The sequence below is a fragment of the Falco peregrinus genome, chromosome 2, assembly GCF_023634155.1.
Source record: "Falco peregrinus isolate bFalPer1 chromosome 2, bFalPer1.pri, whole genome shotgun sequence".
Taxonomy (NCBI): domain Eukaryota; kingdom Metazoa; phylum Chordata; class Aves; order Falconiformes; family Falconidae; genus Falco; species Falco peregrinus.
In genome coordinates this window covers 12,850,035-12,861,053 of record NC_073722.1, presented here as the reverse complement: position 1 = coordinate 12,861,053, position 11,019 = coordinate 12,850,035, and the positions used below count along the sequence as shown (strand labels likewise).

General features: G+C 47.4%; 1 protein-coding gene and 1 long non-coding RNA gene across 6 annotated transcripts in view; one reads left to right on the top strand and one right to left on the bottom strand.

The window, feature by feature from the left end:
• The window catches only part of IL15 (interleukin 15), a 39,087-nt gene extending 32,798 nt beyond the window's left edge, over positions 1 to 6,289 (bottom strand). For 2 of the 5 annotated variants that reach the window (XM_027795204.2, XM_005243332.4), the window contains exons 1-2: positions 5,764 to 5,782; positions 4,676 to 4,790 (exon numbers count right to left, since the gene is read on the bottom strand). In XM_027795204.2, coding sequence (XP_027651005.1) covers positions 4,676 to 4,729 — 54 coding nt within the window. In that variant the 5' untranslated portion in view covers positions 4,730 to 4,790; positions 5,764 to 5,782. Of the gene's footprint in view, positions 1 to 4,675; positions 4,791 to 5,763; positions 5,912 to 6,200 lie in introns of those variants that run through there. The other 3 variants (XM_055797423.1, XM_055797424.1, XM_027795206.2) reach the window with 3 other exon arrangements.
• Positions 1 to 11,019, top strand: part of LOC114013843 (uncharacterized) — a 76,255-nt gene that overhangs the window by 5,918 nt on the left and 59,318 nt on the right. The window contains exons 3-5 of the long non-coding RNA XR_008746045.1: positions 223 to 397; positions 6,251 to 6,380; positions 9,363 to 9,532. This is a non-coding gene — a long non-coding RNA (uncharacterized LOC114013843). The remainder of the gene's footprint in view (positions 1 to 222; positions 398 to 6,250; positions 6,381 to 9,362; positions 9,533 to 11,019) is intronic.

Below are 11,019 nucleotides of genomic sequence, written 5' to 3'. Positions count from 1 at the left end.
GCTGCAGTGATGAAAGAGGATATAGCAACAAGATCATGTCATGTAAAAACCAAGAGGAATAAAATATGTACTTTGTGCAAACTAACAAGTTCCTTCCAACAACTGAGGTTGGGTTGCTATGCTTTACTGATGCCTGCAAGCAATAACACTGTGCTGGCCTGCAGAACAGTGATCCTCTTTACACCACAAAACATTATTTTGATAAAACTCTGTGTCTTACAGGGGGACTGTTCCAGATTGTCCTTCTCCCTGCTGTGCTGGCTACAGCAAGCTGAACTCTGTGAGGATAGAAGAGGGAAACATTTGGCTGACAGAACTGTGCACCTCACATTGGAAAGTTTGTGTCAAATGCATTACTGGCCGTGGCCTGGAAGAGTCTGCAAGCTGAACTGACAAGGTACTTCGCACTTCTTAGGAAAATCTAGCATTATGTGGTATACTTAATTACTTCACATCAGCCTGTGCCTCTGTCCCCAGTGACCCCCTTCTATTTTTAGTGAAGGACTGGGAAGCCTCAGAATGGATCTGACCATAATATTCTCCTTCCCAGAGAATTCAAACATTCTTAATGACAGTAAGTTATCATAGAATAGTTTAGGTTGCAGAAGACCTTTAAGAACATCAAGTCCAACCATTAACCTACCACTGCCACATCCACCAATAAACCAAGTCCCTAAGCACCACATCTACACATCTTTTAAATACCTCCAGGGATGGTGACTCAACCAATTCCTTGGGCAGCCAATCCTTGATAACCCTCTCAGTCAAGAAATTTTTCCTCATATCCCATCTAATACTCACTGCCCTGGAAAAGATTTAGGCCATTTCCTCTTGTCCTGTGACTTGTCACTCTGGAGAAGAGTCTGATGCTCATTTGATTACAGCCTCCTGTCAGGTAGTTGTAGAGAGCAGTAAGGTCTCCCCTGAGTCTCCTTTTCTCCAGCCTAAGCAACCCCAGCTCCCTCAGCCGCCCCTCACAGCACTTGTGCCCCAGCCCCTTCCCCAGCCCCGCTGCCCGTCTCTGGACACGCTCCAGCCCCTCAGTGTCCCTCCTGCAGCGAGGGGCCCAGACCTGAACACAGGATTCCAGGGGCGGCCTCACCAGTGCCCAGTACAGAGGGACAATCATTGCCCTAGTCCGGCTGGCCACGCTATTTTGGATACAAGCCTAGATACTGTTGGCCCTCTTGGCCACCTGGGCACACTGCTGGCTCATTGTGTTCAGCCATGCATCAACCGGCACCCCCAGGTCCTTTTCCTCCAGGCAGCTTTCCAGCCACTCTTTCCCCCAGCCTGTAGCATTGTGTGGGGTTGTTGTGACCCAAGCGCAGGACCTGGCACTGAGCCTTGTTGAACCTCATGCAGTTGGCCTTGGCTAATGGATCCAGCCTGCCCAGACCCCTCTGCAGAGCCTTCCTGCCCTCAAGCAGATCAACACTCCTCCCCAGCTCGGTGTCACCTGCAAACTTACTGGGGGTGCACTCCATCCCCTTGTCCAGACCACTCGTAAAGATATTAAACAGGACTGAGCCCTGGGGAACACCACTTCTGATCGGCCACCAGCTGGATGTGGCTCCATTCACCACAGCTCTTTAGACCCAACCATCCAGCCAGCTTTAACCCAGCAAAGAATACACCCGTCCAATGCACGAGTAGCCAGTTTCTCCAGGAGAATGCTGCGGGGAACGGTGTCAAAGGCTTTACTAAGATCCAGGCAGACAACATCCACGGCCTTTCCCTTATCCACTAGGCAGGTCACCTTGTCATAGGAGATCAGGTTAGTGAAGTAGGACCTGCCTTTCATAAACCCCTGCTGGCTGGGCCTGATCACCCCAGATGTCCTGCATGGGCCACGTGATGGTGCTCAAGATGATCTGCGCCGTAACCTTCCACGGCACCAAGGTCAGGCTGACCGGCCTGTAGTTCCTCTTTCCGGCCCTTCCTGTAGATGGGCGTCACGTTTGCTAACGGCCCGACTTCTGGGACCTCCCCGGTTAGCCAGGACTGCTGGCAAATGATTGAAGGTGCCTTGGTGAGTTCTAATTGGGCTCTGGCTCTTCTAATTTTCTTCCTAGGACACCCTTATAGTCATCCTGAGTTGCCGGCCCCTTCTTCCAAAGGTCACTAACTCTCCTTTTTTCCCTGAGTTCCAGCCAAAGCTCTCTGTTCGGCCAGGGTGCTGCTCTTCCCGGCTGGCTTGTCCTTTGGCACATGGGGACCGCCTGCTCCTGCGCCTTTAAGATTTCCTTCCGGAAGAGCGCCCAGCCTTCCTGGACTCCTTCGCCCTTCACAGCTGCTTCCCGAGGGACTCTGTCAGCCAGGCTCCTAAACAGGCCACAATCTGCCCCATGGAAGTCCAAGGTAGCAGTTCCGCTACCTCCCCTCCTTACTTCTCTGAGAATCAATAACTCTGTCTATCATTTCGTGATCGCTATGCCCAAGGCGACCCCCAGCCACCACATCACCCACAAGTCCTTCTCTGTTCTTCTTCTGTGGTCCACCCTCCCTAGCTGGCTCCCTGACCAGCTGTGTCAGAAGTTAGCTCCCACACGCTGCAGGAACCTCCCAGGCCGTTTCCTCTCCACTTCTGTGGTGCAGTTGTTTTGCCAGCAGAAATCCGTTAAGTTCCAGTCTCCCATGAGAACAAGGGCTAGCAATTGTGACACTTCTCCCAGCTGCTTCTAGAATATTTCACCTGCCTCTTCATTTTGGTTGGGTGGTCTATAACTGACTCCCACCACGCTATCGGCCTTGTTGGCCTTCCCCCCGATTGGTACCCATAAGCACTCAACCCTGTCATCACCGTCATTCAGCTCTAGACGATCAAACCCTCCCTGACACACAGGGCTCCCCCACCGCCTCTCCTTCCTTGCCTCTGCCCTCCGAGGGGCTTATAGCCATCCATTGCGGCACTCCAGTTGTGCAAGTCATCCCACCGTGTTTCCGTGATGGCAACTACATCACAGTTTCCCCGCTGCACGGTGCCTTCCAGCCCCTCCCGCTTGCTGCCCGTGCCGCGTGCATTGGTGTGGGGGCACTTCAGCTGGGCGAGCGATCCCGCCTCCTTTCTGGGGGAGAAGCCCTGCTGCTTGCGCGACCGTTCTCAGGCACTTCCATGGTCTCTAACACGTCACTAACCCCTGCCTCTTTGCTGCCATATGGGTCTCCATCCCCTACCTCGGCTGAGAGAGCAGACCCAAGGACCTTTGTAGCACACCGTCCCTCGAACATTGGCGTGCAGCCCCCAGGCCTGTTTAGCGACCCTGGTTTTAGCCCTTTCTCCCTTCAAATCCAGTTTAAAGCTCTTATAACGAGCCCTGCTAACTCCTGTGCAAAGATCCTTTTCCCCTTTTGAGACAGGCATGCCCTGTCTGTTGCCAGCAGGCCTGGTGTCATGTAAACTGACCCATTATCAAAAAAAAACAAAATTCTGCCAGTGACACCAGGCTTGGAGCCAGGTATGGATCTGCTGGCTATTCCCATTTCTTCCCTCACCGTTCCCTGCAAGTGGAAGAATAGAGGAGAGCACTGCTTGTGCTCCTGATCCCTTAACCAGTCATCCCAAGGCCCCAACGACTTTCAGTTGCCTTCGGACTTCTTGCAACTTCATTGCTGCCTACCTGAAAAATCAGTAATGGATTTCCCTTTCCAGGGGGGGAAACCCGAGGGCTGTACCACAGCAGGCAGCGTTCCCTTCACACCTTTAGCCCCGGCCCCAGGGAGGCAGCAGCCCGCCCTAGCAGCGCCAGTGTGCATGCAGGGCCTCCTGTTCCCTTCGGAAGGGGGTCTCCTGTGACGCTGACCCGTCTGTTTTTCTTTATGGAAGCGGTTTTGACACAGGCCATAGGCTAACAACCCCAGCAGCACCGCCGTGCTGGCTGAACCGCTGTCCTCGTTACTGCTCGGTGCCGCGGGCAGAGCCCCACGCCTGGCACGCACGGGCAGGTGGGGCGGCCACCGAGGGCGTCCTGTGTCCCTTAAGTCCGTGCGTTCAGCCAGGCGGAGGACAGGGAACCCTCCTTACCCCGCGCCCGGGCCCGTCCCGGGAAAGGCAGGGTGGGATGCCAGCAGTCCCTCTCTCCGCACTCCCCGATACCCCTCACCCCCCACCCACCCCCCCCCGCCCGGCGCCCTGCCACCGAGCGGCGCGGCGCCTCTGCCCGGCGCTCCCGCAGGTGCGCCCGGTACCGGCACAGAGCGGGGCACGGCCGGCAGCCCCGCGCCGGGGTGGCTGCGGGGTCCCACCGGAGCTCTGCCCGGGCAGCCGCGGCCAGACACGCCGGGTGCAGAGCTCGGGGCGCGGCCTCCCGCCGGCCGGACACCGTTGCTCCCTGCCCGAGCTGGCAGCGCTTGCGCGCCCTTCCTGCGGCCCGGCTGCCCGGAGCGCTCGGCCGCGCTAAGGGCTTCCCTGAGCCGGGGACGGGCGGTGGCCGCCGTCACTCCGCGTCCCGTCAGCCGCTGTGGCGCCAGCCGCGGCCCCCCGGCGAGTCTCTGCCCCCACCCCCCCGCGCCCCCCCCGGCGGGTCTCTGCCCCCCCACATCCCCCCGAGGTGCCCGCGGTGCGGGGAACCCCCCGCGCACGGCGCTAAGCGCCCCGCCGCCCGTCCCGCCTGCACCGGCGCCGCTTCGCCGGTTCCGAAAGTTCCGGTCTGTCTGAAGAGCTGGCAAACCTGACCTGGGCTGTTGGAGTTCGCAGAGGTGAAGCGACTGCGACAGGCTCCCAAGTCATACTGCACCTTCTTAGGGTTTAGAACACTCCAGCAGGCTCCCAGAGAATGCATGTGATATCTCTGCAAAGATCACTTGTTTATACTAAGTTAATTTATAATGAAGTATCTCCTTCCAAAATAAAATCCCCACGTAATACCCTTCCGTTTGTCTAGTACGTGTCAAATAAATCAGTAACCGTAAGTAAAAATAAACCCATTCACAAACAGGCGAAGGAAGAAGTACCATGCTACTATTTGGAAAGTATAGCAAAACATTGTGAAATTATAACCAGGATTTTCTTCTGCAATATCAGACTCTTAAAAAAGTAAGCAGCACAAATATACCTGCTGCCTACAGAAAGAACCACAAGGTTGTGGTTGTGCGCGTTGCAGGAGAATTTCCTATTGCTGGCTTTTACAGAGGTAAGTTTGCAGGTTTTGACAACAGAATCCTCCACAAGCTTCTGCCCCACACATTTTTTTACTCCTGCTTTTTAGTTTCATTAGTGCAAAGTGGTATCCTTAACAACAGACTCATAAATGCATTTGCTTACGCAGGTTTATGACTGGCTCATGTCTCCCTATTACACTGTTGTTAGCCACTGTATCTCTGTATCACTGCAGTAGGATTCCACTTGACTACAGATTTTCAGTTCCCTGCCTGCATTTAATGCTTTTTCCAGTGCATACAGATGGTAAATAACTTTTCTCCCAGCTTTGTATCTCTGTCCTTGCTATGTTAATGAGGCTCACAGCAGTATCTTTGTTTTCTTCTCCTTTTTGCTGTATGAATTTCTTAGATAACAATGACAAATTTTCACTGGCTAGCACCAATTCTCCATACTTGCTGATGTCTCCTGCACAGCAGAAACAGAGAAACAGGTGCTGGGTACAAGGCTAAATATAATACTTAAACTATGTCTTTTTATAACAAATCCTACAAGACAATTTTTTAAAAAAAAATGAATAATTGAAATCTAAGTTCCCTCATTGTTTTAATAAAAGAAAGAGACAAAGAAAAACAAAAGAATGTTAAAAGCTGTAAAATACTCACGAGTCTCAGGAAAATTGTGCAGTAGCTTGCCACAGAAGTTAGGATGAAGTTTGCACTAGTGACAGCCGCAGACGCTCCACCCCTTCTCCGTTCTGTTTTACTTTCAGTTATATAATAATACAGGACTATCTTCTTACTAATGCGGTGTGGAAATTATTCTCACCACAAATAGCAAATAGTAGGCATTTCCCACTGCCATTTCTGAACAATTTTCAAATTTGGAAAAAAGCCCGCCCAAAATGTGGGGAAAGACACATGGCTGTGAATTTGAAAGCAGGCAAGTGACAACATGAGAGGCAGCTGCCTGCTGTTCCAAGCAGTGTGATGTTTACACATGGTTACCTCTTAACCACACTGTGCCCTTGCCTCTGCACAGTCCCTTACCCCTTTGGAACTCAAGTGTAGCCTCCCAACCACAGTTCTGAAGAGTTGCTTACCTTGGAAGCAAACAGTGTAGCTTTATGCTATCTCCTCCTCTTTTCTGCAGCCTGAACAGTGTTTTACTGGAGCAGCCACCACAGAAGAGAAAGGGAAGTTACCTCTCAGGGCAACATCAAGAGCGAAGAGCAGAGACGTGGATAGAGGATGGCCAGGACAAAAAGGGGCTTCTCCAAAAGGTACAGCATATGGCTTGCTGTGGGACAACAGGACAGAGAGGTGTCATAGACCTAGGTGACATCAGAAGAGGGTACTTATAAAGGAGCTGAAAAAATCTGCAATTTGTAATGAACTCAAAAGTTGTGGATTTTAGCTGTTAAGAAAAGTGGAACTCCAGTACCTGTGGTCCTGCTTAGAGACCTCACACTGAAAAACCTTTCTACCTTGAGCTAAACTTTAATGTCCTGAAGATGAGGCTCAGCATCTCCCTAGGAGTACTCTTGGGTTTCCAGGAACCATCAATTACCTCTAAGAGTCATGCACTCCAAGGGCAACAGTGAATATGATACTTCCTCTCCATCTCCAGACATCTTCCGTCCTCTTCTGTGTGATTCTGGGTGCTGGTTGTTATTCTGTGCATTTCACTTTCTGTGAGGTGGTAAAAATACTCTGCAGGTTAAATTAGAGAGTTTTAGAAATGGCTCTGTCTCCTTACTGAAGAAGAAATTCATTTCTAGATGTGGGTGTTTCTTTCCTGTTTCTCAGTGAAATAACATTTTTTCAGGACCATTATTTATAAAACCTGGTGAAGGACACCCGTTAGTTCCCTGTGCTGGGATTTTCTATTACAGCCAGATTCAGAAAATCTACCTGAGGACCTAAGTAAGACTTCTGTATCTTGAGCAGCTGCCAGATGAAACAAGGACTGGAACTGAGCGTTTTCAGACAGTAGTTCTAGATGGCTGCATGAGGAATTAATTATGTGAGGCAGCTTGCTGCCCTTTCTCAGCACCCCTGTGCACTGTATCCTGTGGTCCAACGCTTGGGTCCAGCATCACTTCTGCAGAGAAGGCACCAAAGTGGAAGGCAGCCACACTGATTAGCTGCTGTGTGGGATCTGGTTTGCAGTCGCTACCACTGTAAAGAACCTTCCAGCAATTTAACACAAGACAAGACTCAGAATTTCATGCTCTCCAGGGACTCTTGGCTCTCTCACATCACATTCTACATGTGTCTCCAGAAAAGCAGCTACTGACACTCCTTGCACTCTGTCTCAGTATAGAGTGTTAATATCGCTTTTTAGGCAGTTGTGCAGACAGGAGAGGTGAAATCTGCCTCAGCTGGCAGCTGCTAAAAACCTGGGCAGTATTTGAAAGAGGCAAAAAAACGTACAGACTTAGCTGGAATTCTCACCATGACAGAGTACAAAAATGAAAGCCAAAAGGAGGTAGCAGCACCACAGGAAAAAACACCACCCTAGATGAATACTGAAACCAAAAGAACATAGGCATTTATTAACTGCTTGTGACATGGGCACTTCGTTTATGTCAGAAGTGATCATGAACCTCCATTTCTTCAGTTTCCTCCAGCTCAAAAGAATGACAGTGATTTCAAGTACACATGTGAGTGTATGTATTTGGACTTGGGATCCCAAAGTCTCTCATAATTGTCACTTTTTAAAACTGAAAGCAAATAGATTGTTTTCCATTTGTCTTTGCTTTTTAATGTGATACCTTTGCTATACTACAATCTGTCAGATTTTTCTCAGCTAGGAAAAATTTATAAGCAAATAGCCAAAAACAAGCACACAGAGCTTTAGGTATTCATGAATTATATACTGTGGGAAAAGGGGAGGAATCACATATTTAAAAAAAATTTAAAGCCAATTTCCAAAGAGCTTCCTTTGAACACTGCGGAACAGAAACACTGTACATAGGGTGGATTTAATATATTTTTTTAACTCCTCTCTGTTCTTTTTTTTAAGAACGATGTTTCTCTGGCATTTCTGAAGTTAAAATATATCACTTTCTAGCTTAATATAAAAAGCATTCCTAAACATTGCAGTAGCTGTATATAAAAATCATGCAAGTGTCAGCATGTATTACATTACAATAGGGTGGCAATACCACCTGCACTCTCTCAAAATTTAATTCTCATTCATTTTCTTAATTGCACAAAAATGTGCTTCCTAATTACACAAGGGATGTTTTATAGTAATCTAAACACTACTAGCCACATCAAGGTATTCATTTATAGCATAAAATATTCTTATGCTCTCTTTGAGCAAAATACCCCTTTCTAATTTATGCAAGTTTCATTTATAGTGGACACAGGCTATTTGGCAAGATGTTGGCAATTACTCTCACTAACGAGCTACTAAATTGTAATTTAGTATTATAAGTGCAGTGACAAAGAATGTGAATAACTTATCTCTCATGCAAACAGTGAAGTGAAAACAGATGCATGAATGTCATTTTGAAAACAAAACAGGGTAACCAAGAATTCAAACACAACCATCCTGATTTGGAGCAACATTGCCCAAACATTTTGTATGGCTGCAGGACAGCCAACAAGTCTGGGTTTGTGGTACCCTTAAGTGTGTGCCTGTATTCTCATGAAATTAATTGCTTTGGAATTGGTGTTAGTTCTGTAGCTGAACACCAGGAGAGGAAGTATTGCTACAGGAGCAAGAGTGAAGAAGTGAGAGGGAGGAAAGCTTTTCCAGAGCAACGTGATATGGGTGCTTATACAAAAATGTCATATTTTCTGAAGGTAGTCTGGAAAAAAAAGGCAGCTCTTGCAGAGCCAGATCCCTTCACCGTGGCCCCCAACAGACCCAGCTCTGAGCGAACTTTCTTTGCTAAATTTCTGAATGCTTAAAGTAGGGACTACACTACGCTTCTCACCTAATGTATCAGTTCTTTTAAAAAAAAAAGTCTTGAAGTGGAGTCCTTCTCTGATAAAACATTATGCTCTGATAAGCATAATGATTTTTTTAAAATTAATTCCAAAATTTTTAGAGAACCTGAACCCAATCATACAGGCAGATGCAGAGAACAGTACTTGTAATTTGAATAGTGTCTCTTCCCCGAGTATTTTTTATTATAGTGTTCCTGCTGTGTTTGAATGTTTGCTGCAGGGCTGAACTACTACACCCTCAATTACCAATTTCATTAATTTCTGCACAGGAAAATGAAAGAACTGTTGTTTTCTGCCTCTAGGTGACAGAGTGGATATAAAGAGCTGATAAGCAGGCAACAACTTCAGCTCCACCCACTCCCAGTATGGCAGCCAGAGGAGCGAACTTGGGGAAACAGCCTTCTGCCTCTGAGGAGTCACCTCCCAGCCATCCCACCAGCATTCCCGATGACTGCGTGTTGTTTGAGCTAAGGTGAGCCTTGCTTCTAGGGATAGTGGCCAGCAGCAGAGCACCTTACTCCTGAGCCGGAGAGGACAGCAGGGAACTTGTGTGATGAGGGACTTATGTAGATGTCTTTGATACATGCTAGGAAGGTGCGTTTCTGGAAATTATAATCTTCAGCAAATTGAACACATAACTGAATCTGGGAGCCGTCCTGCACCAGCACTGTAACAACACATAAACAAATAATCCTATGGTGGAGTTATTGTTGTAATAGAACACATAATGGACTAAGCATGGGTATACGAGGTGGCAATGTGTGCCTTCTGAAAATCTAGGCAGCTTCAGCTTCATGGCTGATGCAGGACTATAGATAATTTTTTTTTTCATATTAAATTATAATTTGTTCTAAATTATAGACTCTTCAGATTGGTTATTAAAACCTTCTGGCAACTCAAAAATGCTATTTAATTTCTAGAGACATCTGGAGAGACATTAATATTCTGCCTTTCAAAAGCATGCATGATATTTCTGGCATGTTATAATTTATCAACTATTGCCATTAAGCATGAGCTATTCCTGTTTAAAGATACAGTGTTTCCAAGCAAAACCATATCAATTGCTAAGTTAGCGAAGACAAAACAAAGGGAAAGGTATTTAATGCTTAAAACGAATGGAAATATGTTTCTGAATCTGTGAGAAAAAGCTAACAAAGAAATGTGCAGCTCTTAATTGAAGTGAGAAACCTAGAATCTTAAGTGTTTTGTTTAGTGCCTTGTGAACAAGCACTATCCTATTCAGACATAATTGATGCAGTATTGCAGCCTCGATGTTTTCCTAAAATAGTCGCTCCTTAAATTGCATCATAGATACAGAAAATTCTACACAAAATAAAATCAATATGTGAATAAAAAAACTGGCTAACACCCCAAAAAAGGCATGCCTTCACTAGAGCAGTTCTTTCAAGTTATACTTGTGTTATTTCTCTGTTCATCAACCTTCAGTGCAGTGGCCAGACCACAAAACCCTTGCAGTCCACGCTACATGCCAAATCCACAAAACTATTAGTGAATCTAATATGTATTCAAATAGCCGGCTAGTTCCCATAGGAATAGTTCTCTACGCAAATGCTTTTTTTGAAGTTAGGTGCTTGACCAGTTGACTTGAGATGACTGGGTACTTTCTGGCCTGGGTAGCTAGAGCCTCGGTCGTCAGGCACATTTAGCTGTTAGGTTTCACGTGCCAGCTAGGGCACTGTCAAGGTCAGCCAGCTAACAGGGCTGGGAAAAGCCTTTTGAGGGTTTAAGTACCCCTGGCTGCACTGGCCATGCCTCTAACCACGATCCGTAGCTCAGGATACTCCCCTGAAAGTCGTGCCTTTCTTCAGTTTAGAGCACAGTGTCCAAAATGTGTGAGTCAATTTTTTTTTTTTTTTTTTTTTTTTTTACTACACAAGCGTTTTATAAGTGTTTCTCAACAGAAATTCCGAAACAGTGAATTGAAGAACCAAAATGTTA